This window comes from Trichoplusia ni, unplaced genomic scaffold, assembly GCF_003590095.1.
Source record: "Trichoplusia ni isolate ovarian cell line Hi5 unplaced genomic scaffold, tn1 tig00001135, whole genome shotgun sequence".
Classification (NCBI taxonomy): domain Eukaryota; kingdom Metazoa; phylum Arthropoda; class Insecta; order Lepidoptera; family Noctuidae; genus Trichoplusia; species Trichoplusia ni.
Genome location: NW_020800097.1, coordinates 1 through 17926, shown reverse-complemented (window position 1 = coordinate 17926; position 17926 = coordinate 1). Strand labels below are relative to the sequence as shown.

At 36.8% G+C, this 17926-nt stretch overlaps 1 protein-coding gene across 1 annotated transcript; it reads left to right on the top strand.

Annotated features, from left to right (window-relative positions):
• The first annotated feature begins 892 nt into the window (after window positions 1-892).
• Window positions 893-17616, top strand: LOC113507231 (PX domain-containing protein kinase-like protein). Its single transcript, XM_026890104.1, is given in 12 exon segments — window positions 893-1299; window positions 1553-1741; window positions 2241-2337; window positions 12836-12942; window positions 13649-13765; window positions 14175-14418; window positions 14840-15021; window positions 15024-15081; window positions 15484-15692; window positions 15840-15920; window positions 16209-16308; window positions 16723-17616. Coding segments are annotated over 12 exon segments (1611 nt in total). The 5' UTR covers window positions 893-1197; the 3' UTR covers window positions 16848-17616.
• Window positions 17617-17926: the final 310 nt, after the last annotated feature.

Genomic DNA, 17926 nt, shown 5'->3' with positions numbered 1-17926 from the left:
TGACATAATCGATTCCAGTCTATGGTTATGTCTGCAGTAGAAAGTGCGTTTAGAAGTTCAAACATTTACGACTAGCAATCTATAATCACCAATTAAAATCTTTGGTATTTTCCTTTTCAAAGAAAATATAAAAAAAAAATTAAAGGCATACCGATTCATCGAAGTTACTTCACAGATCAAGTCTAATGATTAAAACTTTTTGCTCCTAACGTTCAACAAAATAATTTTACATTTCAGAACGCACTTTGAAACGGATGTGAATTATGATCATAAGGCACACGTTTATAAACAATGTGTTGAAATTATTTCTGTAGACTGAATCGATGATAGTTAATCATTCAAGAAACAGATCTTCATTTCGTCATCACTCTATGTCTAAGAGAGTGTCAGGAAAAATATCAAAAATTACGTTACTGACTTTGTAAACACTCGGACGTCCCGTTCCAGTTTCAATCTTTGTTGATACTTTTAACATTCTAAACAGCACAACTGGAATAAACTTCATAGTTCATATCAACAAATCCTTATAATTCATGACAGCACATAAGTAGTTAATACTTAATGATTTATTGCGTTCCATAATGTACCTGATGGTCTTGAAAATATAGTGAAACAGAAACATAATGTTATGGAACCTGTCGAGCACAGCAATAACTTAGGGGAGAGGAAGCAGTACTCTTTATTACCATAGCAGGCTGCCTGATAAGCGGTAAAATACTAGTGTAGATGCTCCTAATGCTGCTGTAAGCGAAGAGGAGATGTAAGTAATTTGTAACTTATTTTTTCCTTTGTGTGGCACACGGTTTACTTGAAAAATAACGTATTATGTTTCAAATACAAATATTTGTACAATAAATATCTGGAACTCTACTGTCAAGTACTTGTTGACAGTTTTATATTTGATTGTTTTGAACTGCCAAATTCCTTTTCCATAAATGTCTGTACAAAAAATAAATTTAAGCATACACATTAGTATTGCTGTCGCATTTCTTTCCTTAGGAAACAAGTAGATTGGAGAAAAGAAGAGATTACTTCATGATCTGCGACATGTTCTTATAGCGGAACGCAGTTGTCAGAATTGCGCGACTAATACGATTCCAATAGAACTTTAGTATTCTTCATTATTTTTATTGATAACGATGTGTACTGTTTGTCGTAAGTGTTGTATCGATCAATGAGTGTATAATAACCGGTGAAATGGCCATATTTGAGAAAACATCGCATACGAAAGCCCTGGTAGATGACACTGAAATTCTGACCTGCACAATTGAAAATTCACAAACTGTTAGGAAACATACAGTGAGTACTGTTTTTTGTTTTGAAACATCTCATGGTCTGCTGGTCTGTTGAAGAAACCTTACACTTGACTTACGTATTGATTTAACGGTTGATTACGGGATACCGTAAATCAAAATAATAGTTTGTTGACATTTAAGTTACATCGATAAATCGGTCTGTTACTCGCCTTAATTATAAAAAAGGAGTGATTACCTAATTATTTTATATTAGTCGATGTGTTGCGTGTGCTATAAATCTTCAACTTTTTTCGTAGGAATACACATTGCGGGTTTCCCGAGGTATCTTAAGGGACACGACTTGGACAGTGTCGCGGAGGTACAAGGACTTTGTCGAGTTACACGCGGCGCTGGCCCCGAGCGGCTACGACCTGCCTTTACCACCAAAGAAGTATTTTGGAAACTTAGATCCATCATTTATTGCTGAAAGGCAGATAGCATTACAGGTTTGTAGTATCTCCTATTTTATTTATCAAACTCTTTCTTAGCTCTGTTAAATGCTGGCACTATGGTATAGTTAATGTCCTCATGTTAATGTAAAATTCATCTTTAGCTCCACTAGCTACTGTTTCACAGTCCAAAAAGTGTAATTAAAAAGAACTAATGAATATGCTTTTAAATAGTGATGTTTGCTGAAAAGGCAAGCAGAAATTATCAAACAAAGAGAGTCTCAATGTCCTATAAAGGACAAACTTCTTACATAAGTACTGGTTTCTTAACACAAACAATATAGTTATGAATAAATAATTTGTTTTTTTATAATTCTCTAGCTTTTTTGTTTCACTACAGTATTTTTCCTACATTGGGATTGTAATAAACTGATTTATTTTTCAAAAGTATGAAAAGCAGTATTTTAAAGTGATTTTTATAAACACTGCATTATAGACATAATGCCTATAGCTTTTAGTTGCAATTTGCTCTGGCTTATGGTTTTACTTTTTTCAGAACTACTTAAATGAAATCTTGAGGCATGATGAACTGGCGTTGTCTCGTCAAGTTAGAAGCTTTCTGGATCCTCACAATTATTCTTCAAATGCAGCAGGTAATTCTTTATATTATATGGAATTTAAATTGTAAGAATGCAAAAGAAATGTGTCAATAAAAAAGGCAATATTTGGGTATTGGCAGTAGGCAGAATTCATTTTACATTGGATGTAGAAGGGCAAAGACAGTAGAGTTGTCTTATATTATGAAAGCAAAACTCTTTCTCAAATTCACCTGTTTAGGAATAAACCTCTACAAAGTTAATATATTTAATTTTTATTTAACCAAATCTGTTACTGAATACCAACTGAATTAATGCAATGTTATTAAATGAGCGCTCATAAATATTAATGAATACTGTCAGGTGGTATTTATACTATTTACAAAGCATTAAGTACAATATTCACATGCACTTGGTACAATACTGTATGACTCACGTTATTATAATAAACTAGCTTGTGCCCGCGACTTCGTCCGCGTGGAATAGTGACTTCCGGCAGAAAAGTATAGATAGCTGTGTCCGCGACTCCGTCAGCGTGTAACTCCTTGTGTATTAAGTTAATGTATTGGTAATATTTATTATTATTATTTATATTGGTAATATTGTTTAGATCACGTTCACATAAGGCTTAACCCTTTATAAGACACAGAACTTAAAAATATTTATAGCTTTTAAACTTTATAATAATGTGTTAAGGTTCAAATTCTGGTGGCAATATAAGTACCACTGCCTTATAAAGGTAAGGTAAAGGTACCTATAAAACGAAAATACTTTAGTGCAAAGCTTCCGGGTAAACTATATTGAAAGTTGACCCGTCCGGCACGTGAACATAAAGACTTTTAGAACTGCTAACACGGGAAAGAGCAACATACAACTGACCATGTGAGAAACAACTGACACTGAGATCTACTCCAGCAACACGAAAAGTCTGCCCTTGAGCCTTGTTAATTGTCATTGCATAACACACTGATACTGGGAATTGCGTCCTTTTAAATTGGAATGGAAAATTATTTGGTATTAAGGGTATTCTGGGAATAAAGACGGTTTCTCCTGCACCGCACCCTGTTAAAATTTGAGCCTCGATTATATTTTGTTGCAACTGGGTTACTTTTAGTCGAGTTCCATTGCAAAGTTGTGGTGGTTTTAAATTTCGGAGCATAATAATCGGTATCCCAATTTTTAAACAAATTTCATGAGAGGGAAGTCCGGGCATATTTAAATAATTTAAAAATTCTATCGGGTAATTAGTGGCTTCTTGTTCATCGACCATTCTATTTATTGATCTATAAACTTTGCTTTCCCCCTGTATATTCGACAGTATTTTGTTATTGATCTCAGATGCCTGGTCATTGCGAGGAGTTAAAATAGATCTTTCGCATAGCCAAGAATTGTCCCTATTTAATATATTTGTTACGTCACCGTAAACCGACGATATAAGATGTGGTTGAGATTGCACCATACAACATAATTCAGGCGTCAGTATAAGTTTTCCTTGGTGTAGTTGTGGATAGGTACCTTCACCAATCTTTAATAATGTGTCAGAAAATTGACTATCATCCGGGTTATCTCCAGTTCTCACTCGCATATTTATAGTCAAATGCACCGATTGTATATCTCGCCATAAATAAGAGCTTTTCAGGCAAGCCCTAACCTCATCAGCTCGGGTTCCCCGTGGTATTACCGGTAAGGTTTGTCGGAAATCACCACAAAATAAAACCGTGATACCGCCCATTGGTCGATCATTTTGTCTTATATCCCTTAAAGTTCTGTCTACCGCTTCTACTCCTTTTCGATGGGCCATCGTACATTCATCCCATATGATTAAACTACACTCGCGTAATACCTTAGCTTTGTCGCTATTTCTTGAAATACTACAGGTTGGATTTTCCGTGCGATCTAAATCAATTGGTATTTTAAACATACTGTGAGCAGTTTTACCTCCTGGTAGCAATGTTGCAGCTATCTCTGATGAAGCTACGGCAAGAGCAATTTTACGCTGATTTCGAACATAAGCCAATATTAATTTAGTCAAAAAGGTTTTTCCAGTTCCTCCAGGTGCATCTAAAAACCATATTGTTCCCAAATTATTTTGAACACTATTGCACACGCGGTCATAAACTGAACGTTGTTCTGCAGTCATCATTGGGACACCGTTTTCTAATGTTGTCAGCAGTTCCGTTAAATTGTAACCAATCTCTGCGGAATATTCCCTATTAGTTACCTCTCCGACTGAGGTTGGTGTTGGCAAACCATATTCACAGAGTGATTTACCGCCTACTGCTGTTAAGTCATCCTGAAGAGCTAATAAGCACTGATTTATGGCAAGATCACGGAAATTATCATTAGTTGTGCCTTTATCATTGTTAGGTATATTTCTAAGAAAGTCTTCTGAAAATTTTTCTTTATATTTTTCCCATAATGTTACAGCATCTGACAAATTACAAAATGTGAGTAATGTTACAAATAAATGGCGTAACCGTCGTGGATTATCACTAACACAGGATTCTGCTAAAGCGTCATCCCAATGCTGATCATTTTCAAGCAAATGACGCGCTTGGCAAGCTGCTTGATAAGTGGGATAAACAACATCGTCTACTTTTCTCAAATCTATAAATGAGGTTGGTCCTCGCACGGTATGTAATAATAATCGCAAATAGAAACACTCAGCGTTGTTAGGATGAACGGTGTACACTCTACCAAGAACATGTTCTTTAAAAATACCTGACTCGCCATCTACAGGCCTGCCACGGCGTCTTCGATTAAAGACACCCCGTTGCTTATCGTAGGTATAATACGATGGAACTTCCTCATACAAAAGAGATTTTGCAAAATCATCAGTTTGGCAAAGTCGAAAGAATGCTAATAAACTTGTTTGTCTAGGGTTCTCTAACCGTTCTGTGACATTTTCGGCGTTGAAATATATACGTTGGCCGCCTTCAAGATGAACATCCAGATGAGTCACAGGTGGATATCTTTCGTGAATGTTGAAACTTAAGATCCGCCACACAGCTTCTGAAGAACTTATATATCTGCCTGACTGAAATCTTGTAACTTCATCATGTTCATTTCTCAAAGCAAATGTAGCTTGGTCACTGCCCTTATTAATATACTTACAAATATATTTTATTGACTCTACACTATTACACATTTCAACATTTATGTGAGCTTGAAATGCTCTGGACAACACAGGAGAATACGGAACGACCCACCTATTATCTAAAGTAACTTGTTGTCCAGACACTCGCTTTTCAACAGTAAAACCATCATTATCTCTTGAACGGCGACGATATAATGGGTATCCATCATGTCCTGTTACAGTGCCATCCACTAAGGCTTTTGGATATCTTTTAGTGCAACGACCGTCTTGCATGCAAGGAGAATTCCCGTTAAACGAACCACATGGACCATGTATCATATGAGTTTTAACAATGTCGTATAACACGGGATCTGCAATCGGACTTGGAATTTCAGCACTGATTAAACTGTCTACATCATTAGGTCGAACCTTATCTTTTAACCAAAGCAGGATATGTGCGTGAGGTAAGCCGCGTTTTTGCCATTCAATACTATACATATAACACAATACTTCTCCAAAAATTTTATCTTTGGTAAGTAGATCTATCATTGATTTTAATTTTAAATGAAAAACTCTTGCTATGATATCATGGCGGTCATGCGGTGCTTGACCCTCAAGAAGCTCCCGAGTAATTTCATCCCACTTAGGATTGGTAGTTACAGTAATAAATAAGTCGGGACGTCCATATTTTCTTACGTAACAAAAAGCATCTTGAGTACGTTCGTGCATGTATCGTGGACCACCAGTAAAAGAAGAGGGCAAAATAACTAAACGACCCATATTCACCGTATCGTTATCTTGCTGCATGGCGTCGCGAAGGTGCACGTATTCTTCAGCGCGCAGCTGCCTTTGATTAGATCGTATATAAACTAATCTTTCGGTTTCAATTTTTGCGTACATGTCTACAATAAACTGATTGAATAAGCCACGAAAACGTTGAAAGTATACAAACCTATTCCGTCTTACTTGCAAGTGGTAACAGTAAAATTGAAGGCATGAAATCTTTTTATTATAATTAGGTGCGCCTGTACGCGGATCAGTTTGGTATAAAGCAAAATTATAACCATCTTCCCCTCGACAGTATATCAAAGGATATTGCAAACTGTCGTAAGCCCTGTGGGTTTCATAAATACGTTGCAAACGATTATCTCTGGAACGGATAACGATATCACGCCTATCACATTCCTGGTCGACCAATACCACAGCAACTTCATTCGTGGATGGAGCATTATAACGCCCAGGGTGTTCCTGAGTTGGACGCCTATCGGCATTTATAACAATTTTATAATTGTTATCATCATCTCGAGGAAGAGCTTCTAATGCCGATTTAAAACTGCATACATACGAATTAACCTGATGCAACATGTTCTGAAGTTGTGATATGAGTTCAGTATTTAAATTCGGGAAATATTGATTTCTTATATTCGACTGTTCGTTGTAGTCGGATACAAAATATATTTGAAGAAACTTAGGTTGGTTTTCAGGCAAAAGGGATCCTATCAAATGGTAAACCTGACCTTGTATCTTAAAAGTAGGCATGAAATGACCTTCTGAGATTTGTTGAGCGCCAAAGGATGTCATTTGAAATGCACTATTATAAGTGCGAATATTATCTAAAAAACTGTTTAGATTGTATATGTTCCCCTAAAAGTAGTGATTTCAAAGGTTCCGGTGGGTCTTCGAATGAAGGCAAATTTATTTTACCTGTAGAACAACAGAAACCAGCTGACTCCTTACTCCACTTTGAAGCATTACAAAAACGACATACCACGTTCATATCGCCTATTACAGAAGATGATCCATAATCAATTGTGAGGTTATAAGCAAACCCACTTTTATATTTGTCGGACCAAGCCACCGAATTTCTAGATTGATCTTCTATGTGTACATCTAAGTTATTAAGGCTATGTCGAAATCTGTCTGCAGTAAGACGGGCCTCTCGCTGTTCGTCCGTTTCAAGAGACCGAATATTTTCGATTCTTAATCTTTCATTAGACAAACTTACTGATCGTTCTTGTCTCAAAGAATTATAATATTCGCGTACCGACTCTAGTCGTTGTTCATGCTCATGTGCGTCTTCGAGAGATCGAATAACATTATGGTGCACCCTATCATTTGTCAAACGGTCTTCATATTGAGTTAAAGTTTCAGATTCTCGAGATAAAATATGACGTTCGCTGTCAGCTGTGAGACGCAATTCCCTCTCAGTGTAGTTTTCTGACTCGCGAGACAATATATGACGTTCGCGGTCAGCTGTGAGACGCAATTCCCTCTCAGTGTAGGTTTCTGACTCGCGAGACAATATATGACGTTCGCGGTCAGCTGTGAGACGCAATTCCCTCTCAGTGTAGGTTTCTGACTCGCGAGACAATATATGACGTTCGCGGTCAGCTGTGAGACGCAATTCCCTCTCAGTGTAGGTTTCTGACTCGCGAGACAATATATGACGTTCGCGGTCAGCTGTGAGACGCAATTCTCTGTCAGTGAAGGTTTCTGACTCGCGAGACAATATATGACGTTCGCGGTCAGCTGTGAGACGCAATTCCCTCTCAGTGTAGGTTTCTGACTCGCGAGACAATGTATGCCGTTCGCGGTCAGCAGTGAGACGCAATTCTCGTTGTGACGCAGTTTCAGCATCTCGGGATAACACATGTTGTTCTCGGTCAATGGTAAGCCTCAGCTCTCGTTGAGAAGAGCTTTGAGACGCCCGTGATGTAGCTCGTCTCGCTCTGTCAGCTGCTAATCGCATCTCTCTCTCTGGAGAGCTTTCATTGGCTCGAGAGGTTGAGGCACTAACTCTCATAGAGTTTAACCGATGTGCTCTTTCCTCTGCCGATTCTTGAGAACGCGCATTTCTCATCCTTTTAGCATCTCTCGAATTTCGAGATAAAGATGGTCGTTTTTTAGGTGGCATTGTGTATTTTTAATCGACGGTAACTGAAGCTACCTTACACTTACAATTATATATAGTTATTATGTAATAATTACGAAAATAAACTATTAATATAATAAAACACTACCAATTACGAAAATAAACTATTAATACAATTAAACACTACCAAAATAACTAATATAATAATAACGAAAATAAACTATTAATATAATTAAACACTACCAATTACGAAAATAAACTATTAATTTAATTAAACACTACCAATTACGAAAATAAACTAATAATTTAATTAAACACTACCAAATTACGAAAATAAACTATTAATACAATTAAACACTACCAAAATAAATAATATAAAAATTACGAAAATAAACTATTAATATAATTAAACACTACCAATTACGAAAAATAAACTATTAATACAATTAAACACTACCAAAATAACTAATAGGTGTACCTACTACTAATACTATTAATCTAATACCTATTATATAAACTAACAACAAAACAATTCTAAAAATAAACTATTCAAAGACTAAAAAGTCGTGCTGATAAGCACGGTTTGCAAATAACAATTATTGATTGTCAATAAGGTCGAACAGTCTGAACGTCTATTCGCATCAACAGCCAAATATTGTATGACGCTCGAGCGCGGACCCCCCGCCTTTTTATACCTCCCGCCACGACGCGCGTCGAGCGCGGCAACCGATACACAAAAATAATCCTTATAGCATGACTCTGTATTCACGCGCGATTTCTTATTATTTCATGTATAACTTTGGTGTTTCTACACCGATTTACATGATTCTTTTTTTATTGAATAGGTAATAATGTTAACTTTTTTAATTGGGGATGAGTGATAGTGTTGTAAACGTTAGAGTAGACGAATACAATCAGAAATCTCCGAATTGCTAAGCTATCGGGAGTTTCACGTGTTATTGTGAGTCAACCATAAAAGTTAGACATATGCTGTCGAGGAATATTTTTTATATAATTTTAGGGAGAATATTTCCGTAATACATGATTTCTATGTAGCTTTAACCTATAAGCCTGCACACGTGACGGAAGCTTAAAAAATGGAGTAACTTACCCCGTTTTCCCAATATTTCCCTTCACTGCTCTGCTCCTATTGGTCGTAGCGTAATGAAAAGTATACTATAACCTGCCCAAGAGTATGAAGAATAATTGTGCCAAATTTCGTTAAAATCCGTCGAGTAGTTTTTGTTTCTATAACGAATATACAGACAGACAGACAGACAGACAGACAGACAGACAGACAGACAAAAATTTTACTGATTGCATTTTTGGCATCAGTAGCGATCCCTAACCACCCCTTGATAGTTATTTTTTAAATATATTTTATGTACAGAATTGACCTCTCTACAGATTTATTATAAGTATAGATTTATTTACGTAGGTATTCTATTTGCATGTTATCTGTAAACTGCACTCAAATAGAAGGTAATTAACCTATTAAAATGTGCTCATTGTGACCTAGTGATACAATGACCAGATTTGTTTATATAAAGGAGTGAAGCGATTACTAATAGGGTTGATGACTGGGTTTTAAGAGTAAAAATCTATTAAGTCCTTCAGGTAGATAATTGAAAAGTATTTGGCACGTATTTTTTTATTTTTCTGACCAACGGAAATTGTCATAGATTAACTGTTTAAAGTTAAGGAGAGGGGGCTTGTGACGTAACAATATCGTAAAATTTATAGCATGTTGTGATGTCATGCGTAATTTCCATTCACCATTTGATCAATTTATGTTTGGGGGTCATAATAGGTAAGGTAGGTAAGGAATTGTCTATAAATTGCGTAAGAATCTCTTACAATTAATATAGTTGAAAATATAATATTTTTTGTAGTATCTTAAGGTAATTGCACTCTAAATGTAAATACGTAATTACGAGAAGGTAAAACAGTTTAAAAGGAACGCATCTACGTGTTTCTTTAGACTAAATATTTGATAAGGCTGTTAGCACATATACCTAGCTTAAAATGAGTCTGCTATGACTATATGATGCACTAGCAGTGCCGTATTATCCATAAGGCACTTTAGGCTAGTGCCTAGGGGCCCACTATGACCAGGGGCCCACCACCAAAGTAGGCATCTAAAAAAAAGCTAGATAATTTTTTTACTGAATGAAATAACTTAAACCAAGGAGGTGCCCACTCCTTTGTTGCCTGGGCCCCTGGATCCGGCCTGGTGACCAGGGGCCCAACACTTACGATAAAAAAAAAGTACGGTATGAAAAAGGAGGGCCTGAAACGAACTGTGCCTAGGGGCCCCGAGATGGTTAATCCGGCCCTGTGCACTAGCTGTGCCCCACGGTATCATTCAGGCTGTTAGTAATTCTGACGTTTAATTTAAGTCTTAGATTTTTTACAATATAAACTGTTAGGCAAAAATCGTCTCCCACTGGACGACAGAGGAAGGAAATCGTCGCCTAGGTGGTCCGCGGAAAAAGGTGGAACGGTGTGACGATCTATTCATTTGAACGGGATGTACGTGTCCAGTAATCGCAGATATAGGAAGGTCTGGAACAAAATGGGGGAGTCCTTTGCCCATCAGTGGGTCTAAAACAGGATACCTAAAAAAAAAACACTATTTATTAAATTTAAATAGAGGTTCCAGTTCCTTGCGTCGCGTGATGTTTGACAAACATTCAAGTAACATGCACATACAAACATGCTCAGGGATTAGAATTCGTGCAGCACACAAATACTTGTCTTGTTCTACGCGGAAATCAACGCGCGACACACCACGCACAGTGGATTTGGCGTGGAGATCTCAACCACTTGGCTATCTGTGCAATACGTCCTGCCAGGAATGCTGTCAGATAACTGTTTTTAGTCCCAGGTTGTGAACTTAACTTGGCCACCAAATACTCTTTCTGGTCTGAAATTACTTGTGAATCTGAGTGCAGTGACCTTCAGTAACAATACGACGAAAATTGTTTACACATGTAAAGTAATGCTAACCTAACCTACTGGCCTAGTTACATGGAAATCAATGTAAAATACGACACTGCGACGCGTGCGACGGTTAAAAATCGTACGTTTAGAAGTCGTGATAGATAGTATTTTTTCAAGTATTTTGGTATGTATTCTTGTTTCGTAAATTTTTGGGTATCGCAACTTGCGATACCCAAAATTTGCGATTCGCAACTCTGAAGTAGCTATATCCTTCCCTACGGATTGCTTTTCAATTCAGTAAAATTTGCCTGTAAATATCCCAAAGATCTCTTTCCGATTGTCAATTCCAGGTTCCAATATTTGGAATCCAGGTTTCTCAACAACAAGATGTGTACTGCCGCTGTGGCAGTTCTGTTCTGTGTGACGAAAATGTGTCAATTAAATGATCCCCCATCAGATAAATCGTTCCGGTACGGTTCGATTCACGTGACATTGTAGCAATCATTTGTTTCGTCATTGATACGTCACATCAGGGACTGCTTACTCGTGAATCATTCGAGCGTTTTTTCGATACGGATGTCAGTTATTAATTATAGATTTGGACAAATATTTACAAATTACACACATGTTTCCACAATGACCTTTTAGTTCGTCTTCCTGTGGATAAAAAACTGCGATTGAGCCAAACCCACTCAGCGCGAAGTGTCGCGGGTTCGGTCCCCGCGTAGGACAAGAATTTGTGTGATCCACGTATGCTTGTCCTGGCCCTGAGTCTGGGTGTCTTTGTTCATCTGACTCGAATGTTTGTGAAACCCACCGCGACATAAGGATTGGGATCCTTAAAGCGGGAATCTTTTCAACAAAAATCTTTAATATTATTTTCTAGTCAGGCCTGGGCTTTTATCAGTTTCCATATTCGCAGAAAGAACTAAGGTTGCCTTCTAGAAATCATACACTTTAAAATAATATTTCGTTACATTATCCGAGCGGTGTAAAGTAACTCTTTGGTCAAGGCGATAAATGATAGTCTGCGATTCGAAGTCGCGTTGCATGTCTATTGCCAGTGAATGGCTCAATTGGTATTGTTGTAGTTCTATTGGATAAAACTCTACTCAATAAGTACACATTCAGGACAATGTTACCATAACACATACAACAATTTACCTAAAAATATTAATTGCGCATAAACAATCCTTGTAAGTTGTAGTTAGTCTCGATTCGATTTAAGAGTAAGATCTCGGCCCTATTTCCGTCTTTAAAATCTTAGGTGATTTTTTTTTGCAAATACTTGATTTAAATATAGTAAAATTAAGCTGCACTTGTTACGGTCGGTCCTTCTATGACATAACGAGTTCCTCCGTGTTTCAGAAGGCACGTTAAATTGTAGGTCTCGGATTTTGCCGGGTAGTTAGAGCTAGAAAGTCTAACAACCAGTCCGACTAAGGTGTATCGTTTGGCCTTGGTTTGAGGAGGTCAGATAGTCAGTCGTTGCTTGTAACACATCGATACTTAGCTGCATCCATTTAGACCGAAAACTGACTCCAACATTGCTGGGAAAAGGCTAGGATAATGATGATGGATTTTTGTGTTTGATATACCGGTATAGATTACCTCGATTTATGGGAAAGAATCGTTATTTGATAGATGCTTGAATATTGTTACAGAGTTGGCGCTGCAAACAGTATCCATTGCCCTCCGAGGAGAAGGCCGCTTCGAACTCAAAGGTGCTATCGCCGACATCGGATGGCGGATAAGGAAATATAACTTCTTAGTTAGTTGCTTTAACAAGTTGCTATAAACTACTATAACTACTCTTTTTAGGCATTTCATTATGAAAGTGCATTACATAAAATCCAGCATAGTTCAATCTAACGAATTTTGTTGTGAAATGAATATACGATTTATCTTTTAACTTGAACACTGCCTACCAAAAGTATGAAATCATAATTATGTTAATAGTTTTCGTATTTAACCACGTGGATGTTCCTAATACATTAGTACCGAGTGCCTTATCCCTAGTACAGGAATAAGGACTACACATTTGCACTATTAAATGTGAACTGTAATTACAGTTTTCCCGAGTAAAAATAGTGAAATTAGTTGTGCCTTGTTTGGTTTTTCTATAACTATATCAATCAAATAGATAATATGTGGTTTTCTAGTACATACATATTCTGTGATTATACCTATTATAATAAAACCAATGACGTGAATATTCCTTTGTTATGAGTCACGAAATATGATAGCTGTCTTTTCAGGCAATAAAAATATGATAAAAATTGAAGTGCTCATCATTTACGTTGTTTTAAAGTATAAAAAAAACTCATTATTTATTTTAAGTATTCACAGAAATGACTTATTTTTTTCATGAGTTCAACACACTGGTTTTCTTCTTATGTGTGAGGGGGTTTAACCAACATTGAGACACAAATTGAGTGCAAAATGTATTTTAATAGCTTGTAAAATATTGATTTCAGGTAACAGATACAAAGACTCAAGAAAACTGTATACTCTCGTGGCAGAACTTCGGTCCCGATAGATATTTAAATGACAAGAAATTACAGGCGGCCCTTAAGAGTTTACAAAATCTTAGTGTAAGTATAAAGTACCTTATTTAAATATTTAAGTGTCAACCCTTCTTTTAAGGCTGACAATGCACTATTAATGACCGTATCTTGACTTATTCTTATATAGTAATCTTATCACGTTATAGTCGAATTTCACCTACAACTATGATTGGGTAGATATTAAAAAAAGAGTTCGAGAAAGCTTTCTACACTCGCTCTGCTGTACTTACCTCTGGCTAGTTATGTTATAATAATATCAATTATATCGTCTTTATGCAAAGGTATCTTCCTATAAATCCTGCCTATAGCAACAAAAAAGTTGGAAAATTAAATCCAGTATACAATTCTGTTCTAATTTTCGTACTGGTAATTTGGTAAACTGGTGACTGGTTATTTTCGTAATGGTACTCAAAAAGATTTATATTTCATTTTCCAGCATCCTCACATAGACCAAATATTAGCATTTCAAAATTTAGACACGGGAGTGTACGTAGTCCGGAGTATATATGAAGGTGGGAGCTTACGAGACATGATCTACCAGACTGAGTACAGCGGGAGCCATCTCGCGAAGTATTCCAACCCTAAGAACATCAGGCCCTTTGTGGAAGAACAGATCTACGATTATGGAAGGCAAATCTTGGAAGCTTTGAAGTTCTTACACGATAAGGGTTTACCGCATGGTACGTTATTTTAACCTATTACCATTATTTTTTTGTTTTTTCACGTGCAAAGCATCCGTTCAGACGGAAATAAAATACTGTATACAGCTTAAAGCCAGAAAGACTGTTAGCTGGTCCTAATATAGCATAGAAATAGACTATCACCAGAAGCAGCTACACTCTATTTGTCTAGAATCTTAAATAAATCTAAACAATCTTACACGAGACAATCTAAATCTTGGAGTGTTTTTATACCAATATATATATATATATGTTGGTTTGTTTTTGACAAAAGGACACCAAGATCGATTCCGCTTTTAATAACCTAAACAAATGAAGTATAGCTTGACTAGTACCAGAATATTAATTATAAATTCAAATAAAGCTTTTCGAAGTTTTGACTTTCTGATTTGACTTAATTTTTCTTTACTTTTAAACGCAGGTCACGTGCACCCCGGCAACATAATGGTAGTCCAGCACCACGTGTACCTCACGGACATAGAGAACATACTGCTGGGCGGGCCCAGCCTCTACCGGCAGTACCTGCTGCAGCTGCGGCCCTCCTACTCCGCGGACAACGTGGACGCGCACTGCTTCGGACGAGTCCTGTATGAGATGACGTTCGGAGGCCGCTAGCGCACTGCTACTGTGATACCTATCCTGATTATCTTAGTGAAGAGCTCAGTTAGTTAAAGTTTATTTTTATTTTTAAAAGGGTTCCTCGCCTAAAGCATTCTTTATATCCTTAGAATATCTTTAAATGTTTGTGAAACCCGCCGTTTCACAAACATTTAAGTAACTCGCACAAACTCAGAATTGTGTGATCCACGAATGTCGGATTCGTGGATCACAATAATGCTCGGCCTACGTGGAGATCAAATCCGAGCCTACTGCTCGGATTAAATTCGCGTTAAATTTTCTGTTAAACTATTCCAATTTTTTTAATATAAATTTTGGGGCCCAAGTTTTAGTACCTTGACATTTTAATATATTAAGTTCTCTAATAAAACTAAATTCATTTAAATATTCGTTCATTCCGAAAACCATAGCACCCTACCCTAACCTATTGTCTATACTTATTTCCAGAATCACTCCTCCGGATCATCCTATCCCGGGACGCGTGCAGGAGCATGCCGCCGACACTCAGCTATTTACTGCTACTACCAGTCTTTAAGAAGTACCCAGTGAGATGTAAAGAGGAACGAGCAACATTGAAGTTCCCGCTCGCTCTGAAGGAAGAACTGAGGGCGGCGGTGGACCATATAGAGGATAAGCTGAAGAAGGACCAAAAAAAGGTATGTACCTCAAACCTAAATCTATTGGTATAGGTAGTCAAAAAGGTAAACGATCTTGTAGGAAATATACGTATATTTCCTACCAAAATCAATTTGTTTTTTAAATTTAGTCAGACGGTCTAACCGATTTTGATTATTTTCCTTTAGATGCGCAGTGCCAAAAGGGAAGTTCGGATACAAGAGATACTTAATTCTGAGGATGAAATGAAGAAACAAAAGCGAAAAGTGGTAAGATGTTTTACTGTACTATAAACCTAGGAATTCATGTCATCACATCTGCTAGCATTACATACCTACCGTCAATTGTTTATTTATAAATAGCTGCTGCTAGCGGTTTCACCCGGTGTCATTTATAGCCGCAAAAACAATTTACAAATTGAAGAAGTCGGGTAAAGTATGAATCCAAGTCATCAACTACCTATAATTTCATTGAAATCGGTCCAGCCGCTTGGGCATGAAGAGGTAACAAACAAACATATTTATAATATTAGTGTGATTTTCGTTCATTATTCACAGAAGCGCCGAGAGTCTCACTGGCAGTCGATGTCGTCGATACCAGACATGTACATATCGGCCAGCGTCAGCGATGCGTCCTCGCCGACACCGCCAACCACAGGTAGGTCTACCTGAAGAAATACCTATATGCCTTCAAACTTGCATACAACATAGGAACATGTCAATCAGTTGAGAATACAAAAGACATAATATTAAGCCGTATAAACACGTGCCTCCACGTGCCAAGGCACTAGACGGAATGTTTGGTTGGATGGCAGTTGAAATGTCGTTCGTCTGTCTAAGTAGCTGCTGCCACCTACACTTACGAAATGCCAACCTGTTGTAATTTTTCATTGTTCATATAAAGTGTAGAATAAAATAGGACGCTGGTGTTTAATGTTAAACGTACTGGTGGATTACAATATTGATGAATTGCTGGTTATGTTTTTGGTCGAGAATATTGTAAACTAAAAGTATGTATTTTCGAATTTCCAAAATACCGAAATATCAAATAAATCTTAATTTGTATATCCAGGGGCCATATGCGCTAGCACCCCCGACTCGCCGCAGACGTACGACGCGCGGCGGTCGCTGCTCGACGCCATCTGTAACTTCGACAAATCCAGCCTCGCCACGCAAAACAACTCGGACTCACGGTAATAGTAACCAAACAATGCTGAACACAATATACTTTAGAAATCGCAGTGCGAGAATGAATTTAAAGGTAATAGAAACAAGAGTGCATTTGGCGTGCATGCTGTCATTGTATGGGAACAACGTTACGAACATCATCTTTACTGCTTTGAATTAAGAGTTATTAATATCATTGTTCATCATCTAAATAATCGCACGTCTAGTGGATATTATTGTATTATAGTGAGAAATGGTGGCTATATTTAAATGTACAAAGAGGTTTCCCTTCATTTCGTTGTATCTACACAACATGAATATGCGATTCCAAAATAAAATAGATGCGCATTTAATTCTGGGGAATGTTAAAACAATTCAAAAATATTACTTTTCGTATCAACAATAAATGGTCAACAAATGGGTATGTATTTTTCACAAAGTGTTAGACACAAAAGATTGTTCCTGAAAAAGGGAAAAATAGATATTTTTTTAATTCTTTGTAAACTGCAATATGGTGCATTTCATATTCCAAATATTACACGTGCTAAAGATATGGGCTATCGAATTATAAGTATTTTTTTACTACTTACAAAAACCCTGTGATTCTATTTTCAACCTTAATAGAATACAATTAAAGTTATTTTTACACCAGCCAGTAAAATATATTATTATTTAATCGATCTCTGAAACTAGGCTTCGATATTTTTATTGGTGTTTATATTAATTATGAAATTAGACTAAAATGTAGCCAAATGAGAATAATTTAAGTTTACGGTGATAGTTTTAATTTACACCTCTTACAAAAAAAGAGCTAATACAAGCATACTAGATTTCAATTATTTAGAAAGATAAATATTTAACTGCTTTCTGGATGTGAGTTTTACTAACGTTAATATACAATGACCACTAATCATCATTCGAAATGAGTGCTTGTGTTCCGTATTAGAATTCTATTTTGTATATTTACTAGGTAAACTTTGTTCTGCCGGGCAGGATTGTGAATCTAACTAAAGTAATCAGGGCATCACTCAAATCGGTCGCCGTTTAGGAGATCACACACGTATAATACACTTACTCGTATATGTTTAAACTTGAAACAAAGTATTTAA